Source organism: Blennius ocellaris, assembly GCF_963422515.1.
Source record: "Blennius ocellaris genome assembly, chromosome: 4".
NCBI classification, from domain to species: Eukaryota; Metazoa; Chordata; class Actinopteri; order Blenniiformes; family Blenniidae; genus Blennius; species Blennius ocellaris.
The window spans coordinates 10277556-10298600 of NC_137653.1; the positions used below are offsets into that span (position 1 = coordinate 10277556).

Below are 21045 nucleotides of genomic sequence, written 5' to 3' on the forward strand. Positions count from 1 at the left end.
TGACAGAGGGGTTTGGGCAGGGCTTTTGATGCGCATGCATCTGTGTTTGTGCACACAAAGTAAAGAAACGCATCAAAGTGAAATTGCACAAGGTCTTGTAAATAGCTAATAAATAAATAAATAAATGAACAGAGACTCAGCTCATCAGGTTGAAAGAAAGTTCAAGCTCTAAATAGCGAGAAAACAGGAAGCACACTCACATGCGTGTGTTGCCTGTCTTATTGATGATGACAGCCTTCCCCGTCTGATCCACATTGTGGTCCATGCCGAAGTAGGCAGCCACGCGGTGCAGCAGCATACGGTGATAGGAAGTCATCTGAGGAAACTTCTTATACTGATTACTGCAAGGGACACACAGATAAAAGAATTAGTAGCAAGTCAAGTTCCTTTTTCACTCCACAATGACAACCTAATACACATGGTCGTAATAGGTAACTGCAAAAATATCAATTCTATAGATATCCAAACTTTGTAATATAACCTGCAAACATGTTTCGGACAAAAACGAATCTCTTCAAGCACCATTTTGGTAACAGGGCAACACAAGGCGATAGCCAAAATACTGTCATCTGAAACGTCTCCCACGAGGAAAATATGTGTCAACTACAACTTGACATATTTATCTTGTTACTTCAGCAAGCTATAAATAACAAGGGGTGAATGCAGGGGGATACATTTAAATACTAGCAAGTGTTCTGAAGAGCATGGCTTACTTGTCGTCATTAATGAACTCCAGGATATCTTGTTCTAGTTTGAGCAGCATCATTCGATCCCTGGTGGGCCAAAGGGGGAAACAGAACAGGGAAGGGCGAGGGAAGGGGGGGGGGGCTGAGTGAGTCGGTGTTTGTAACAATATTCCCAGTGACATTACAATCCTCCATAATGACGTTCTTAAGACCGTTTTCTTCAAGTTTTTTTTAAATTTTTTTTATTCCATCTCGGTCGTAATTTGTACTGAATGTCATTGTTTTGTCATTTTTAGGTGACACAGCACAACTCTCATCCATGATTTAAATGCAAAGGCCTGTACTGGATGAATATTTGGACTTCAGCCATGACTTTGCAAACATCAGCCAATGCAAGATCCAAGTAAGATAGTGCTTAGGGGAATTGACCCTCTCATTATAATACACATTTTCTAAGTATATGTATCATGTTTTAAATGTGCACTTCTGGATAGATACAAGCTGGATATCATGTTGCACAATTGTGCAGCTATATTTTCAAACACTATACCCTTTTCTTTTATCTAAACAAATGTGTGAAGTACATGTTTGTTTTGATTCATCTGGTGCAAATATTTAACAAGTTACCGAAAGATCAGTTGATGTTGAATGTTAATATCAAAAACACACCAAAAAAAAAAAACTCAAGTCGATTAAGCTTTCTCATAAAGCTTGCTGATATACTTCAATAGTTTGTTACCTTTAGACAACATTATTCATGCTATATGTAACCAATGATCTAAATGGCATATTCCACCATATGGAGCTCATATTTGCCGTCCACTCATTATTATTATTGTGTGTATCAGTGAGCCGTTTGGGATAACGTCATACCTGGGATTGTTTTTCAGTGTGTTGACCAGAAACTCGTGAACGTCGATGCCCGTGGAGTCGGTGTATTCCTGACTAGAGTCTGTTACATCGAGGAGAAAAGCAGATTGGCAGGCAGGAGAGAGAAAAATTTGCAATACTGGTAAGAAAAAGAGAGCGTGACATTTTCATAAAGTCAGATTGCAAGAGCCAAATCAGAAAGCTGCCAAGCACAGCTCCTAAAATGGCACCTCGACACACCAGCAAAGACTTTCCAGGTTGTTCGGGGAGGATAAACATCAGAAACAAATAGCAGGAGATGCTGGGTAGCTGTTCTTCCATACTGCCACTTGCACACACTCACACACGCACTCTTCAGGGGATCATTTTCCACTATACTAGACAGTTGGGCTAGCCATTTCATCTCTGCTGTTCTTGGTCTACTGACACCTGAGGGGCCTCTGCAGAGGAAGACGGAGGTGATTAAAGAAGAGGGTCATCCCGTCATCTTTCAGTGAAATCACTTTGTCTACTTTCTGAATTAGATAATGAAAATGGAGTCAAGATAATTAAATATACCTGTTGTGAAACTACAATCTCCCCCTTGTGCTTTGCTGAAGACACTGATTTGGGCCAACACTGGAACTCAGCTGTCCGTGGAATTGTGTAGCACTTTGAGTTTCTTGTGTCAGAGAACCTTTCTCCAGATCCTAAAAGCTCAAGCATGTTTCAACCTGCACTGAACCGTTGAATTTGAATCTTACCACGAGACAACATCTTCCGAGGAGTCTTGTCCTTCTTCTCCTTCTCTTCATTTTCGTACTCGTCCTTCGAAGATTTTTCCTCCTCCTTGTCAGAGGGACAGCTAATGTGAAGCTGGATGATATCCTAGAAATTCATATTTAATAACTGAGATTACATGTCATATTAGATATGAATTACTACATACTAAACATTTACAGATTAAGGCTAGGTGCCGGTTGTAAAAGGAGGTTGTGAAAGTGGAATAGTACCGATTCTGGAGGTCCATCATTGGAGAACGGACCAGAGGACTCCTCACATACTGCCAGACTCCGTACCAGCTTCATTTTGGCATTTGACTGGAAAATGATCAAAACAGCAAGAATAACATTTGTTTTAGTTAATTGGCGACAATAAAACCAATGTTAGTATGCACATTGATTTTTCTCTGCTTTAGTGGACACAAACGAAAAGTAAATACACGTGTGTTTGGTAGATATTTTCTTTGTTGTGACGATACTTCTTGAAAATACATCTTATAAGATTAGAAAGATGAATTATTTTCCTTTTAAACGGGGGGGGGGGGGGGCACATTTGTAGGAACATGCATGTCTGGGGTAAGAATTAGGGGAAGAGCAAACAAGAGTCAATAGAAAAAAAAAAACAACATTCAGTAATGGTAGAAAAGTTCTGGCTTTATCAGCTCCGCTGCTCTTCCCACTATACATGTTGTTTAGAGATATAAATAATGAGGTTTTACAGTGGCTTGTAATTTATTACTATTAAGTATTGTGACAACAAAGAAATAATCCACCAAATGCAAATGTCTTAATTTTTGTACACAGTTTACATGTAAAAAAATAAGTCAACCTTCAAAGAAGCATTTATCAAACACCACAATAATATACTTGTAATAAATCATCCAATTTGTCTCCAACTTCCTCCTCAAATCTAATATAAGGTTTTGATTTTATTACTGGACCGTTTCAAAAGATGAAATGCGATAAATAAGAAGTTTTATTTTCATATAATTCCAGCAAATGCGTCATTTTCAGTATTTCTTTCTCTTGATATTATGGAAGGACAAAACCACACTGCGCTTGATTGAAGCTGGGTAGCTTTTCTTCACCACATAAACTTTCATTTAATGCTAATTAGGAGCTTAAATATGTCAAAAGTCTTAGACAGAGTAAATCTTACATGAAAACCCTGAATAACGAGTGATAATGTTCCCTGAGTAATGAAAACAGCTGGAGTCGGACACAAAAAGTTTTAACGCTTCCTAACTGATAAGGAAACTGTTCCTTTGAGGATTATGTATGAAAACCAAGTGTAAAATTTTTTACAATGGAGCATTTGAAGAGAGTTTTTAGTGTGCCAAGAACAATGTAATGTAATTCCTTTTATAAACTGTATAGAGGTAACACGATCAGTCACACTGGGTTATTTTAAATGCACACAGTGAGAAGTTAAACTCTCAGAATAACTGAATTGAGATCTTGTGGATGTCAAGAGGGCATTAAACAATTTCCATCTGTTAAACAAGCTTGGTTATAATCAGTATATGGTAAGATACTAGGAGAGTTGTATACAAGTACTTTTTAATGCAAAAAGTCAGTAAGGGAATGAATCAAAGTTCATCCAATGAAAATGCTGTTTCACTTTGCTCCACAAAGTTTGTCGTTTATTTTAGCACGTGATCGTCGACATATGAAACATCACTGGTTATAAATGAGCAGGACTCTCAGTGTCACTGAGGTCACACTGACAAGTCCACTTTTAATCCTCTCAATGGAGTTAAGATTTTAAGCCAATGATAGAAAGTAGGTGGTCCACTGAAGCTGAGGAGATTAACGTGATAATAACAGAAGGTCGGCCAAAAGGGGGCAAAGGTTACTTCAAGGAGTTGGACAAGGAAGTCATTTGTGTGACTTTGAAATCAATTCGTCTTTTAAACCACATATTTATGTCTTTGGGTGCTTTTTGTACAAGGATAGTCTCGGTTGAATTTGATCATATTCCTTCATGTCCAAAGTCTTTATTTCTTTTACTGTCCATTTTCTACATATAGAGTTAGGCATAGAAGTATTTTCTTACTCTGCTCCTGCAGCTTGAAACTCACTTCAGCAGGATTTGAAACTCATATTTGATCTCAATGATGTATAATAAAGTATTTTTAAAGACTATGAAAAACATCCTCCCAAACAAATTCTTGTTTCTCCTTCCTTTATTTCCAATGTGCTTTTGTTTGAAACATAACTGAAACCCTGTTGTTTGGTATGTCTGTGAATAATGTATTTATATACTTGACAGTTTGACAATTTGACAGACTCTCTTGAAAATAAGGACAAGATGGTCTAAATGAGGACATCTGGAAAAAATAAAGGCCAAACACTAAAAACAAATAGCTTACCTTGGCCCTTTTCCTGCCATGGCTGTGGTTGGGAGCCCGTTTCTGAAAGAAAAAAAAAAATTGTTATTTTACTAATTTGGATATAACATAAATGTTAAATGGCATTAACTATACAGGACCTAGACATAAAGAATTGAAGAATTCAGTTGGACATTATATGTTTTGATCAGAAGAGACAGCTCACTGGTGGCTGAGTCCAATGCCCAAACATTAAGCTGCATTATCATCTAAACAAGATGGCTGTTAGATGATAGAACATTTGACACGCATACTATGTTCATTTTGCAGGTCCAGCTCATTTCTCAATCAATTTGTGTGTCATACCTGCAATCACCTGCACTCCTCAGGTATATCAACAAAAAGACTTCAAACTTTGTTAGTGTGTTCTAATTTTGCATTTTCATTGGACTATCCTACAAAAACTGTTGATTTGGTGCGGAACATGTACTTAAAGCATTTCACCACACATTATACTATGCATAATTGTGGTGTTTGATGAAGAACTTGACTTGAAACGTTTGACTTTCTTATTACTGGTAATCGGATCACCTGAAATGCATGTTAAGGCACAGTCTGAAGGGACCCTAACTGACAAAGAGATCAGAGATGCGAACGAAAATACAATGAAAAGTTGAGAAACTGGTTTTCAGCCAAGGACCCTCTGGGCCTGTCCACATGTCATTTCATGTGAACGCACAGTTTTTGGCCCATCATCCACACGAGGCATTTTAGGAGCTAGAAAAATTTAGGTCATTTCAGAAATCAGCTTCACTAGCGAATTTCAGTTTCAGAAACAGTACAAGAGTAGAAAATACTTTATTCATCCCCCAGAGGGAAAATTCTAAATGTCCAGGAGCTCACAAGAAAATAATCATCCTAAAAGAATTCCCAGTTACAATCATGACGGTAATAGAAAATTTAATAAGAATAAAAATAAGGGAATCAGTAATAAGTTAAGTAATGGAAATATAAAAACAAGAAAGGGAGCACAGATAGCTGAATGTTGCATAAAAAGGTGGCAGTGGTTGCTACACACAAGATTTCAAACTTTCTTTTGATCCATTTTAGCATGGTAATGAGGTTTGCCATTCCTGACCTGCAGCCATCAAATCCAAGCGTAGAAAATTCCGGTTTACACTAATCAAAAACAAAAACCGAGCAAAAGCACATACACAGCCCTGTTCACCTTTTAAGACTTTTACAGGAGCAATAAAGAGACACAAGCTTATATACTCTGGACCTACCATCTTCAGAAAATCTTACCTTCAAAAAACCATATTCAAACCATCAATATCACTCATCAAATATATTCCATAGTCAAGTGTAGTAAATACACAGTTAAATTCAATAAATGGTAAAGGACGAACCCCTGCTCAATTAACACATCACACACCTGACCGTGTTTAATGTCTTTCTATAAAAAGCAGCACACAGGTTCGGCTGTTTGCCAGCACAGGAGCTAAAATCAACAAACTGAGTAAACTTCAGGTGGCCCCTGGTCTTCACTTATTTCTACTATTAAAAAAAGAAAAGAAAAAGTCTGAATGGGCCATTTACACCTGGTGTTAACATGTCTTACGGGTGATCTGATCACAAGTGGTGAGCCGCATAACAGAGTGAGTGAGTGAGTGAGTGAGTGAGTAAACCCAATTTCTTGTCTATGTTAACATACGGCCAGCAGTATGGCAAAAATAAAAGCTTCACTTGAGGCTGAAGTAGTTTCTGGATTACCCGTTGAATACAATAATTTTTCCAATTCAACATAACACAATACAGAGAGTAGGATGTAGCTGACGTTTCTCTGATTTCCATGTTGCTGCCTGGGTGGACAGAGCCGAGGCTCATCACAAACAGCAGACAAAATGTGACATCTTGTCATGAGAGCAACAACAATCTTTGCTCGTGCCACAGCAACAAATAATGCTCAAGACTCGAGTTATATCTGAGACTCCTGTTTCACGAGCGGTACATAATATTCTCATAATGTCACATTGTTTTGTCATTATCCCTGAAACCCAAAATTAGTGTACACATCAATTAACTAAACTAAACAAACGTATGCACTGTCTATTTATTTATTTAATTGGATTAGCTCATTCCTTGCTCATAAATCTGGTGTAGAAATCATTAGCTGTCTCCTACCTGTGCATCTTGTGGGGCGCCGTCATCAGGCTCCAGGCTCTCTCCCGTTCCTTCTTTGGTGCCTTGTGGTTGAGGGGAGGTCTTGCCTCGACTGCAGGGCTCGATAAGTGGCCCACTCTCTCCCTCCTGCTGGATGTCTGTTGTCAGGCTCACTGACATCTTCTTACGGGAGGGGGAGAGGGTGGGAGTGGGGAGGGGGTTGGGTTGAGGACCCAGGAGGAGTGGCTGAAAAAGAGACAGGCAAAAGAGAAGAAAGGGAAAGTCTAAACCCTGAGAGAACGACTTTTCTCCACTGCCGACGAAAAAAAACAAAGGCATGTGGAGTTTCTGTGCGAGTGTGTACTTCTATACCATCTACCTGTAGGTGGTACCAGATCCGTGCTGGACTCTGTACAGCGAGGGTGAATAGGAACCACACACAGGAAGGCGAGGGGGAACCACTAAGGTAGCGTACAGGGTAGGGCTGCAGCAGGGGGCGAAGTGCAGTCCATAGCAAACCTTAGCCTCTGGGATGGGGCTGTAAGGAACTGACACGCAAAAGTAAAATGCCCAACATCAGACTTAAAACATTGACATAATGTTACCCACATCAATTTCATACCAATAGGCTTCATGTAAAAAAAAAAAGAAGAAGCATTTTAAAACGATGGACACATTTTTGCAGATGATGTTTCCATCCAGTTTGGGACATTATAATGAAGGTTGGAAGAACGCGTTTAATCATAGAACACGCACATATGTTTCAAATTACATTTAAAGGAGAATAGCAGGAAAAACATGCACACATGAGAAAAATGCCATATTTACAGCAGTCAGGTGAATGGAAGCGGCAGCAGTTAGCCAGCCAGACAAGGGGGAGGGGCACACCAGCAGGCCAGCCAGCACCTCAGCACTCCTCTGGGGCCTCTCGCTCTCTTCTCTCCCTCCGGCTTAGTGCAGCAGCATGGTTTGTCCTACAGTCAGGAGCCCTGGACAACAAGAGCAGAAGAGGAAGACACGGGTGACGTCATGTTTCACACACTGAGTGACTCATCGCTGCTGCTGCTGCTGCCGCCGCTGCTGCTGCTGGTAATTCTAGCAGGGAGGAGGACAGAGCAGCTGAATGCTCACAGTCTACAGTCACGCAGCTTTGAAAAACCAGCACCTTCATGCTAAATTGTTAATCATTCACTTTATTACCATTTAGAATATATTCTTCCCTGCTGTGGGAACGACGACTCATCGAAAGGAAATCTGTTTGTGAGAAAGAGCAAGCTGAAAGCAAAAACATTGCTGATGTAAAACAAATTAGTGTCAAGTGAGTTTAAAAAAAACGACCTTTAAATTTGAGAATCAGCATTTTAGACTCTATTGGACGACAATTATTAATAAACTATGCAAGTGTATAAATCCCCATATTTCTGGTAATTGGTGATTAACATCCAGAAAACCTTTCCAATTTTCCTTATTTAAACAAACCCCTCAAAACAACCTAATAAACAGTCATACTGCCAGCTCATCACACAATCAAAAACAACTGCATCCTTCGTCATTAGCCTGATCTGTCCAGACATTAGCAGACCAAACACCTCAGTCCATTTGAATTTTACAATAGACTATAAAATCATCAAATCATTATACGCGTTGATAACTGTGGCGATCTCGTCTCCATTTATTTCCCCCAATTCAGATTAATAACATCACTCTTCATAAGTCAATTAAAAAAAGGGTGAAAGATAACTTTTCTAGCCCTTCCCCCTGAAAGCAAAGACTTACTTTCAGAAGGATAATGTGTCATTTCACGAAGCTCTTTGTTGCAAAGACATGTCACTAAACTACAATTGATCAGCTTGAATGAATTCAGTAAAATGACAAGCATGAACAATTCAAAAAAGGATTAAAAAAATAAATAAAATGAATAAAAGGACAGGAAGTCCATTAAATGTGGATGTGAATTAAAGTGCAGAGTGTGAGGTCTTGCTCAGGATTTCAGCAGAGCTTCTTTAATGCACCCAATAGTGAGATAAAACTCCAAATAGAACAGAAGTGTGTCAACCAGCATGAATGTATGCAGCACAGATCAGTGTCATTCATGAATGTCCCTGTCTGTACCACTGTGCTGTGCTGTAGAATAAATGAGATGAGTGAACAAACAAGCCAGGGATTCCCAGTGTGGGGAAAAACCCAGGCAATGCAGCAGCAAAGGCTTGATCAGCATCAGCAACATTGCACGACATCACTGACCAGGACACCCACATGCCCCCCCCAAACCCCGTTCTGCTTGCTCAAACTGACCAAGCATCCAGCAGCACACTGCACAGCCACACTGTCATGCAGACCTGATTAAGTCACAAGAGTCCCCTCCTCCCGATACTTGGCTGCATTCATACAAAAAAAATGTGTTCACACAAAACCAGTGAATGAGTTTGGATTACAAAGCAAAGATTATCAATCACTTCAGGCGTCAATCATAAATCTCACAGCGAAGCAGACTGTCTTTACTGAGAGGCGAGGAGGGACCGCAGGAAAAATTGTGAATCAGACAGGAGAAAGGTACTTATGAATAAACCTCCTTCACCTATTCTGTCCTCCTCTACCCATTCCTTTCATGTTCCCTTAGCTCTCAACACTCCCCCTAGCCTCCGCACACACACACACACACACACACACGGTTGCCAAGGAGATGGTAATGTCATTCTCAACTGCTGCCATTTGTGTCGTGCGAGCACCAGTGTGAAGGAAAGGGAGAAGAATGATATTAAAAATAAATACATAGATTGCAGTGAGCACAGAGTGAGAGAAATAAAAACACATGCAGAGAGAAAGAAATGGGGTGAAAACAGGCGGCAAGAGAACAAGATACGCTGGCAATGCTGTTACAGTTCCTCTCAGTTGACGCAAACTGTAATGCAATAATGTGAGTTATCAAGAAGTGATATTTGAATTTAGTGCTTCCAAAATGATAGAACCTTTTACATGCGGGAAAAGAAATCACTTGCAATCTGTCGCCATCATACGACATCGTGAGAATACATTCAAGCACAAATCCTTATGTCCATCACCACATTAAAAATTAATATGAGGGTTATCTCAGGGCAGTGGTTGGTCGTGAGGACGCAATACCCTGAAACAGTAAAACTCAAATGCACTTATACTTCTTAGGATTGTCCAATCAGGAAGGGACTGCCGAGTTACATATTTTGCATCAATATTGCAGAGGAGTTGTTTCTATTCTTTCTTTGTTAGGCTGCAACATGTAGAGCTGGATGAAAGAGTGCATCTTGTTGAATATGTAGTTCTACACATCACTGTGCTCCCGTTTCATCACAAATCTTTAATTGTACAGAACATACTTGGATAATATAAGCTATAAGTGCACAATAGTAAGCCATTAATGATAATAACATACCTTAATCATGTACACGGGTATAAACAGACGTCCAATAAGACTGTTTGAATCACAAAATGTATGAAACGGTAGTTTCATACATTTTGTGACACAATTTATACTGCTGATGATGTATTTCTTGGACAAAAATTACCCGACTGGTCTAACAATAAGACAGGCTAATTTCAGTGGAAAATTGGTGTGGAAGCTGTAATAATATTCAACTCTTAATATGTAGAGTTCTGCATAACAGCAGGGCGGCTTCACGCACAAGAGGAACATGCTGAGCTGAGTGAGTGAAACATGAGGTGTGTGCATAAACCGTGATTATACCGGTAGATGAGAAGTCAGCTAATTTGCTCGACGTTGTTACCATGTTGTTCAAAGGCTTTAAAAATGCCAAATCTGAAATACTTTGGATGGCAGAGAAGGATGACGGGAGAAGCAGCTGGATTTGAACCATGAGTGATGTTGGCCGGATCAAAACTGAAAATTGTTATTGGACAGATTGAACCGAGTGGCGCAGTGATCAAATCTTTGTAGGAAGCTGCTCACCTGCGCAGCCACCGGAGTCCAGTGGTTATGGAGACCAGTGTTTGAGTGCTCATCGTTGCATCAATGTATTCAGATAAGTTTAGTTACTTTTAAAGACGTGGCTTTGTTTATTCTTTTTATGTTCCTTCCACCATTCCTCTGTATTTTTACGTAGCATAGAGGTTAAACTCGATATATGCAGTGTTAACTTCATTTTTATGTCAAGAAGGTTTTGAGGCTCTCAGTGTGTTATGTTCAGTGGGAAACGGTCCAAATAACTTTTGGAGTGTTGAAGGTTGCCGACCCCTGGAATAGAATATGGATAAAAGAAAACTAAGTAGCTGAGAAGAATCCCAAAATTTTTGAAAAATGGTACTGTTAAGCACGCACGCACCAGAGTCCTATTATTAATAGCAGTTTTATGCCATGTGAATTTTACATTTATATTCAAGCAAATACTGATTATAGTACATGAAGGGTTACTACCGCTAAATGCCATTGACGTTAACTATGGCTGTGGAATTAACAGCAATGTCTCATGATATTGGTTGCACACTGCAGAATTCAGCCCTGCTCCCTGCTCTGTGTCCCAGTTCCGTCAGTGTGCTGGTGGTCCTGATGCCGACATCTTTCTGCCAACTGTCTGCATCATCACATGTGGCTGCAGAGATGCAGCAAGGCAGCTGATTCACATAGGACTTGTGCCCGTTACATCACAGGAAAAGAGTTATCCCCATCAAGCTGGCTCATAAAATGAGAGACAGACGAGCATTAGACAGCAGGATAGCCGTGGCTGACAGACATTTAAGGGTTTATATTGGCAACCTATTCAAGCAGTTGACAATTAGATTCCTTTTCCAGACTGCTTCACAAAAAAAATATAGACTGAGGCGATTGACAACTTTTAAAATTGTCAGCTTTTGGCATATCTGGGCAAACGGTGTGTCAGTGTGAATTGATCAATCTTCATTCTGTACAACAAGACATCGCATGAAACAAAACTCGGTCATCCTCCATAATTAACGACAAAAAAATATCCATCATCAGCTGTCATAAAGGAGAGCGGGGCACTCCCACCCACATTGTTTGCCCATCTTGCAGACTTATGGGGCTTCTAATGACAGACGACCAGCTGAGGCACTTGAGTCGTACCCTGTCCACTGGGTCAGGTTACTGCTTCAAAAACGGAAAATGAAAGGGAGTCTTGTTTGTGTGATTGTGCGTGCACGTGTCCGTACACGCTTGTGTGCGCGAGCCGCTGAAAGAGACTGGGAGAGCGATCAGCCGGGCCAACAATGTGTGTGAGCGATTATATATGACCGCAGCCGACTGCAGGCCAGCCGGACTAAATATTTTGTGCAGGTATGAGCTCACTGTCAAATTTAGCTGCCCCCGGTCAAGCTGGGTCAGGGTCTCGGCAATAGTTAGCAGCGAGGCAGGCGAGAGAAATGAGAGGAATTCTACGCGGCAGCCGGTAAGAGTGGACACTCCGTCTTTATCGCGTCTTAGGGACTAATTAACTTATCAGCAATTTGAAATATCTGATTAATCAGTGCAAATAATAAGACGGAAAGCCAAAATCCCCAGTCCAATTCTATTATCTGGATTATTTGGCACATCATTATACCCCATCAAAAAAATAAAGAGAGCAATCAAAGAAAAATGAATGTGAAAGTGAATTAGTTTAAATAAAAAAGTCAGGTTCAGATTGTTTTAGTGAAGTATTTTTCCAAACTAACCATGACAAAGTAAATACCAAAAGGTTCTTCTCAAACACTTGACACATCACAAATAAGATGACATCTTGCTCAAACCATGACCAATATTTTAGTGTTTGATTAAAGTGAAAGAATATTCTACAAACGGGCACAGCAGCTGTCGGATCCTGGTTCTTTCTTTTTTTTTTTAATTAATGAGAGCCAAAGTGCAACTGATTAGAGAAAAAGCATGGTCTATTTCTTCTCAATTCCATGTGAGTAATTATTAAGAGCCGCCATTCCAATCAATTACTATAGTCACAGTGTTATTTAGAATTTCATAATGAAAGCGCATGTGTCGCAAACATGCCTCTCCATTTTCTCTGCAGAGGCTGAATGGAGGATGAAAGTGAATGGAAGCGCAGACCGCTGCGAATAGGAGCGAGCAGGCATGTACAAACCCACAGACAGCAGTGGGAGAGACGTACACAGGCAGCTCGACCCAGTTCAGCTCCTCTGTATTCAGTAGCGCACCTCGCCCATTTGACGTCAGAGAGAATCCATTTCACAAAAGGCAGCAAGGTTATGTCTTCGGAGTGGAGGCTGGTGTGTGTGTGTGTGTGGTGTAATGGCAGAGTTTGTGCAAGCTCAGAGCCTGCTCATATTATATATCAGTAGTGTGTGTGTGTGTGTGTGTGTGTGTGTGTGTGTGTGTGTGTGTGTGTGTGTGTGTGTGTGTGTGTGTGTGTGTGTGTGTGTGTGTGTGTGTGTACACCAGAGCTCGCCTGTGTCAGAGAGGATTCCCCTTTGCGTCAGTTGCACAATATCAAGCAGGGAGGGGACGAGGGGGCTGGCAGAGCACTAGAGACTGTGGAAGAACAGTGCAGGCATAGAGTCCGTGCTTCAGTCTCCAAATTATGGACACATGATTCTCAAGGAAACAGTGGACTATTTCGTGACATAAGCTACTTTTTTTAGGCGAGTCGTGGCGTCAAGAAAAAGAAGAGAAGGGAATTTAGATGACGACGACAACCAAGTCAGATAAATAAAAAAAAAATCTTTGAGGCGCAAAACACAAATGAACAGAACATAAATGGTCAAATGGAGCGGAAGACAGGGTTTCTCTTCTTGCGTCTATGTCTTTCCGTCTTCCTCCCTGCCACCCCCTCCATTGTTTCTCTCTGTGCTGCGAGGATACCCCTTCCTGCCTTCCGCCCCCTGCCCGTCAACCCCTCCCATCGACATCTCTCTCTCTCCTTCCACCCACATTTGAATGTTAGCTCTCTCTCTCCCTTTCCTTTTCTTCCTCTTTTTATGTGTCTTCTTAAATTGTCAGGCCTGCTGCTGACGCCATCCTCCTCCACTCAGCCAGCCCACTCAGTCCTGTGGGACGAGCAATGACTCATTCTCTCCCTCCTTCCCTCTTCTCCCTCCCTAGTTACCTACCTACCTTTCTGAAGCTCTCCCTCTCTCTCTCCTCAGGTTGCCTTCGCGACTTAGAAACTATGTATAGTTCTATGCTGCATATGAACGAACATGTGGTGTATGAAGAGACTGAAGTCGTCACATGATGAGAAGCCCAAGGAAAAAGTGAGTGATATAGAAGACGATATGTTGGCCAACCACACAACTGTTTGTTTTCTGCATAATGAAGTGGCAGTGAGGAGTGAGCTAGAGAGGGGATCCTGATCTTTAATGCATTATTGATGAAGGCAAGAGCACAGGAATGTGGGTGACAGAGAAACATTGGACTCTATGTGGGAAAAAATTTAACAAGCAGTTAAATAATCACTTCTATTTAGTGCAGAAACTAGCAGGAAAAATGAAACGATGAAGTTCCACTAACAGCTCCAACTCCTGTACTGATGCTTTTTTTTGTCAATAACTAATTGAAACAGCATCTTCACAAAAATCCTTTCTGAACACCAAAGGAGCTTTTTCCAAATTAAAAAAACAATCAGATTTTATGAATGAGCCTCCACCACATTCAAGCACACATATTTTGCATTGATTGTATTCATCCGGTTTTGCATACAGGGAACATTTAACATGCTTTCATTCACAACTCGGTGTATTTTCAGTCACATGACGCCAATGCATCACTTGCATCATCGGGAGCTTCCGCTGCGTTGAACCACGCTTCTTTATTTAACTCCAGGTTGCAACGACAAATGGAAAGTGTGCGCAGGAAAGCGACAGCAGAAACAAAGCTACCATGAGAACAACCACTGTGAAAGAAACTGTGTCTGAGGAGCAACTGCTGGGGGGGAGGGAGGATCACATGGGGCGTAAAAGAAAACTATGTAGATAACCAAGACAACACAAATGAATAAAGTAATCATATTGGTGATAAGGTGATTCAATTAAATGGAAAAAAAATGGATAATGGCAGACTAATCCCAAAAGTGGTCCATCAGTCTAAAAACCCAACCAATACTCAGTGTCTTTGAAAGGAAAGTAGAATTATTATTAGCTTTTAGAAAGCAGTAGTACCAACAACTTTGTATAAACTGTAGAGAACGACTCAAGATTTTAAAAAAAGAAAGAAAGAAACTGGTGCCTTGCAGTTTGTCTGATTTTTTTTGTAAAATATTGCAGTTTTAGACTTGACAGTTCCAAACAATAAAGAAGAGGGTTTTTTTTAAACATTCTCATTCAACAAACACATAAGACAGTGACCCATCAGTCACTAATTAAAGAAATGTCATGAGCGGCATCTTGCACCCTTGAAATCCTCTGGATAGTGAGGAGCATGATTCACTGTAACTTTTGTAAAAGATTTTGCCTGCTACACATGAACCAATTTAAATGAATGAATAACTGCGAGGGAAAGAAATTGAATGGCAGCTTCTGCCCTCATTATAAACCTTATGTAATTCACCAGCCTCTTTTTTTTTATTGTGAGAAACTGCGAGAAGAGAAAGAGAGTGTAAGTGAGACAGAGGAGTGGGGGGAAAAAAGAGAGAGAGAAAGATGGAGGAGCAAGGGGTGGATAGTGAGACGGGAAGAGAGGAAAAACTTCTCAATGATGAAACAATCTGCACTGTTAAGCGATTGGAGCAGACTTCCACCAATGGGAGGACCAGCTCCATGGCAACAGGCTCTGTCACCAAGAGAAAGGCAGCCATATCTCTCAACACCCCCATATTTTCCTCTCCTTTTCTCTCTCACGACCCCCCTCCTTTCCCCAATTACAAGGCCCAATGTATTTATCATTGGGTTTTCATATAAAGACATAAAACAGCAAACAGACGCAAGTGCAACCACACACAACTTGTGTGAACAGCACAGCCCAGACAACAAATGCACAAACAGGTCTTGCAGAGGTACACACATACCTAATGAAAGACGCACATGCACACACACGCACACACAACTGAGCTCATGAACATGGGAAGAAACTTCCACAATTACAAACATTTCTCCCTTTACTCATCTCTGAACATGTAATAGATAAAAAAATAATAATAATAATAAATAAGCAGCATATTAATGTACCGATTAGCCTTCTTGCCTCATAGAAAAAATATTCCTGATTCAAAATGCTCATGTTCTTCCTGTGCATATGTGTTTTTTCCAGGTATTAAAGTTTTCAGTCCATTCGGCTTGTGTTGGAAGGTGAACTGGTTACTCCAAGTCCCTGTTTACACGGCAACGTTTTCAAGTGAAAACGGAACATTCTCGTTGTGTATTGGGGCTCCATTTACAGGACAAAGGTGTCACCCAGAATACAATTGTTTGAAAATGCTCCGGCCCCATTATTATTACACAACTACATCACTCACTAGGAAAAAATACATCATTTTCAGCATTTCTACTGTTTCTGTGTAAATGGTCATCGTTTTCAAAAACTTGCTTTCCAAACGCAAAACTTTTCTGAATATAAAAGCAATGTGTTTTCACTTGAAACATTGTGGAAACTGGGATTAAATTGCCCATAGGTATGAAATTTCCACCAAGAAGTACTGGGTGCTTGTTCCGTGCTGGTGGTAGTATCAGTGCGTAGTTGGTTCAAATCTCACAACTCAAAAGAACCGATTGCTTTTCCACTGACAAGAGGAGAGCCGTGTCATTGCATCAATTTAGATTTTTGCCCCTGGGTGCCGAAATAATATAACTAGCGTCCCATCACATAAGAATCGCATAATTCTGAACATCTGGTTTTCACAAAGGATTTGAGTGTTTTCTAATAATCCATTATATGCTTCATATAACTTTAAAAGCCTTGTAAGAATTCACGTATAGGGAGAAATATCACTGCCATGCAGGAGACCTGGTCCTGGTTCCCAGCCAATACAGATCTCTCAAAATGTGTTTAGTTAATTTTAAAGATGCATTTTTGTTTATTGGTTATCCTCCAGTTGGACCACCACTGACAGCTGGAGCAATAAGCAAGGGTCAACACACAGCTTCTTTGGCTACTATCCCTCCTCCTCGTCTGTGACTATACGAGTAAAGCTCTTCTCAGTCTTCTATTATTTATATGGCGTACTTTATTTGCTACTCTAGGTCAAAACTGTGAACAAGTACTCTTCAGCACTGTTGCCTGTAGATCAAGACAGCTTCAATCAGTAAACATGATGTGTACTATGAAACGGGGTGAAGGGAATAAGTAAAGTTAGGAAATGTTAAAAGAGTAGATGGGTAAATACTTTAGAGGGGAGCACAGGCACACACGTTCCAAACTTTCAACTTCTTTAAACCAAGTTTACAATGAAACAACTGAATGTCTAAGATGAAGCAACGCTGTACCCCGGCTTCAACAACTATAAGCTGACAAAAGTGAACATTGGTGGAAGAATCTGTAAAAATGTGAATACGTCGGGTCAACGATCAACTGCTGAAATGGGCTTTAACAAATTTAAAGCAATTATAACACATTTGCTTTTAATAGCTATACAATATTTACACCCAATGTGTTTCATTAACTAATAAAAATTGACTTCAGTCCAAACATTTAGTCCACCAGCCAAACACACTTCTCTAATAAACCCGTTACTGACCACATGTTTAAAGACCGGTTTTAAACACCCAGGGTCACAAGAGATGAAGTTGCAACTGGTGTAACTTTTGCAGGAAAGACATGCATGCCATAAAATATATCCCTAATACACAAAAACATCACAAACTTCGTGCACCATTTTGTCATAGGAATGGTCAAAACCAGACTAATTGGATCATATTGCAACTTTTTACCCCCTGCTAAAGAATTTCTCCAGGGATTAATAAGTGATTCTGAGGTTTTAAAGATAGAACTAGTTTCTTATGCGATGATGTCACGCAGACCCCCACATTGTCCAAAGTGAACAAATATAGTTTGTACTGCTTCCTTTTCTGACCTTATACTAACCTCAAGTTGTGTTTTGAGAGAATACATGCATACATTCATACTTTACAGTAGAGAGGAGTTTATTACAGCCTCATAGAAAATCAACAGTAATGATAAGAATAAAGCAAACAGAGCTCTGGTATCGGACTAATATCGGTATCTGCAGATATTCAAATTTGGGTATCGGGATTGGATCGGAAGTGAAAAAACCTGTATCAGTGCATCCCTACTCACCATGACACAAGAGAGCGCTGCGAGCTTAGCCATCAACATTGGAACCATTAAAGCAGAAAAAACAGATTTGGAGTAACAGACATTTAGAACAGGCAGATCCAACATGCCCTCTGTCCTTTATACATTATCATTACAACAGGCAACTGCAATGTTTCAACAATGAGACGGTGCTAAAATAGGAAAATAGGGAGATGCTGACAGGTCTGCTCTTGGCAGTAAGAGCCGGAGATGCAAAATGGTATTCATACCGTGTGGTATCTGAACGACATGAAAGCTTGACTAAGCAGGGCTTCTACAATATATTTGAATACAGTTGTTCATTTCCTAATCTCACCTAATAATAAACATGTTGAGAGTCTTCATTCCAAAACTATCTCGTAAACATTTGGGATGAAATTTGCCAACCCCATAACATGCTTTCAACTCACCGACACTATGCGTGAGGATGGACTGGCAACACGACATGCCCGGCTCAGGTTAGGAGGTAGCGTTAATTAGAGAAAATGCACATGGCAGTGAGTCGCTGCCTCGCATAGCTGACCTGACAGCGGTGGCAGGTCAGTGTTGCATGGTGCTGCGCCATCTGTTTACCTGTAAAAGCCAACCACTCCCAATACCTCCGGCTGACAGCTACTTATTTGTCCCCACCTTTTTCCAGTTTTTCTTGCCTCTCGGTCTCCCTTTCTTCAACTCTCTTTGCATCATCGCAATCTTGTGATTACACCACAAAGCAAAACTAGTTCTGTTCAGCCTGTTCAGTATATTTGTAAAGGCCATCAATTGGCTTTAGAGACCTCTTGCTGGGACCTTATGCTTTCTCTAAGCTGCTCCCTTCACCGAGTGGCCTTGCAAGTCTCAACTGAGCATGCAGCAGATACAAGGTCAGGCTGGCCTAATTTGCACCACACTGTCATTTGTTCCTACACATCAGCCCCAAAGTAACCTCTATGTAGAAAACCTTGCTAGTAGTTCCAGTGGCTGAATTTCAAACTACACAAAATTTTTGTAGAAGGAAAAAAAAAATACTTACGACACCAAACTATAACAGTATAAACAAGAATCCTTATTGGGTTTCTCAATAACTTCTTGCCATATCATGTTCAAGTATCTACTTGAATACATTGAAAGGTCTTCTGACAAACATCCTGGTGCAGCTGTTTGCCTGTCATCACTTGATTTTTAGGACCATTTCCAATAGTTTTAATATTCTCTTGAGGACTTTAGGTTACATCCCTCAAGCTGCAGATACTGTGAGGAAATGCAAGAATAGCAGAACCATGAACTATATTATTACTCCTGTAATTGGCCTTTTAAACAATGCAATGTGAGCCACTTTGATTTAATTGTTCGTAGTTCTCATTTGTCTTGTTTAATTGCGTTTTTTTTTACTGCTGGCAGCAAATCAAGTTTTTGGGGATGAAGGTAGGGTTGGGGGTCGGGTGTAATAGTAGGTTGCCCTTTCAGTGTAAAAACTCTTGAGGGATTGTTAAGGTTTTAACCCATTTTGGTATCTTTCTCATGGGTAATAGTTATTAATCTAAACCAAAGAAGTTTACACTTCTTTCTTGAAAATTTACAGATGAGAAAGTGTGAACCTCCTGACTTTAAAGGCAATTATAGCAGCTATACTCCAGGGTTTGCTATTGATTTTTTCCTCCCTTCCTTTCACCCTCTTGTGCTTCTTCCCTTTCGTACTCAGTACTTTTTCCCACGCATTGGCAATTACAATGCAGAAGTGAGGCTGGAGGAGCATGAACTACCTGGGGAGCAGAGCTTCAAAGTCACAAACAACAGTAGTGGTCATACCCACTGACAGGGATGCACATATACACACAAACGCAAACATTGTTTAAACACTATTCTATACCTTGAGGAGGCTTAACTTCATTATGTGAGCCACCACCTGGTTTTAGTCACTGCCTTGTTTAGGAAAGGGCTAACATGTCTACTAAGCTGACAAAAGGAAGATTGTGTTATTAGCTCAGGCAAACTGATGCCAATCGGACCGTTACCATCTAATATGAGGTTGCTTCGGCAGATGCTTACCTTTTTTTAACTGACAAGAAGGTAAACTCATGTGATCGGTGTTAGTTCATCAAGCTAGTTGAATTGTGATGCACAGCTTAAGACACTGATGTATTCTGATTTATCTTACGGCTGAAAGTGATGCATACGCCTGCACAAAAAGACAGACATTATATAAACAAGTCACATCCAGCATGAGACGGATATAGCCAAAGGTTAATAGAAAACAAATTAAAGAAAGAAATGATGAGGTTTGTAAATATGAAATTTGATCAACTTTTAACCGGCAGAGAAGCAAAGAAGAGGGAAAGCCAGAGGTCTTCCATGCCTGAAACAGAGCTCAGGCCATGAGGATGGCGTGCTATTTATAGCAACAGATTTTTTATTCAAGAGGGCTCTGCTGTTGTGCTTTCTCTCACACTTGTGCTGCCTCTCCTTCTCTCACCTCTCTATTCTCTCCGTTCCCGCACACCGTGTTCGACAAATAAAGAGGCAAATACATCTACACAAGCAGCCATATAGGTAAACACACACATTGCCGAACCAAATAGCATTTCCCCATTTTGGATGCATTCATTAACAATCACAATAGCAACTCATGACTGCAACGTCAAATCAAGAGGGTCGGCGAGGAGAAACTTGAAGTTTGTGACTACAGGACTTTCCACATGCCTTATGTAAGCCCATAGGTTGTCCTTCTTCCAGGCTCCCCTCCCTCCCTCCCTCCCTCCCTCCTCAGTATGACAGTGTTGCAGAGCAACGCCTACTTCTCAGTGACTATACACCCCACCAGACCACCTCCACCCTCCTAGACAGGCACAGTGGAAGGGAATTCCTCATTACCTCAGCGTTTGCCTCACGAAACATGTTTGGAGGGTGTCGCTACATTAACATGTGAAGATAAAACAGACCCCGAGATACAAGCACTAGTAAAGTGCCCTATATATGACAGAAACGTACAAGTCTGACGACAAGTGTAAAAAAAAAAAAATTTTAATTAAAAAAAATAAGTAACTACACAAAATGAA

General features: G+C 40.5%; 1 protein-coding gene across 10 annotated transcripts in view; it reads right to left on the minus strand.

The window, feature by feature from the left end:
* r3hdm2 (R3H domain containing 2) overlaps positions 1-21045 on the minus strand; it is a 53240-nt gene that overhangs the window by 23623 nt on the left and 8572 nt on the right. For 9 of the 10 annotated variants that reach the window (XM_080495688.1, XM_080495686.1, XM_080495691.1 and 6 more), the window contains 9 exons: positions 7639-7799; positions 7190-7358; positions 6832-7056; positions 4690-4731; positions 2549-2635; positions 2300-2423; positions 1560-1638; positions 714-773; positions 201-341 (listed from right to left, as the gene is read on the minus strand). In XM_080495688.1, the coding sequence (XP_080351814.1) occupies positions 201-341; positions 714-773; positions 1560-1638; positions 2300-2423; positions 2549-2635; positions 4690-4731; positions 6832-6990 (692 nt within the window). In that variant the 5' untranslated portion in view covers positions 6991-7056; positions 7190-7358; positions 7639-7799. Of the gene's footprint in view, positions 1-200; positions 342-713; positions 774-1559; positions 1639-2299; positions 2424-2548; positions 2636-4689; positions 4732-6831; positions 7057-7189; positions 7359-7638; positions 7800-8010; positions 8065-12963; positions 13020-21045 lie in introns of those variants that run through there. The other variant, XM_080495687.1, reaches the window with a different exon arrangement.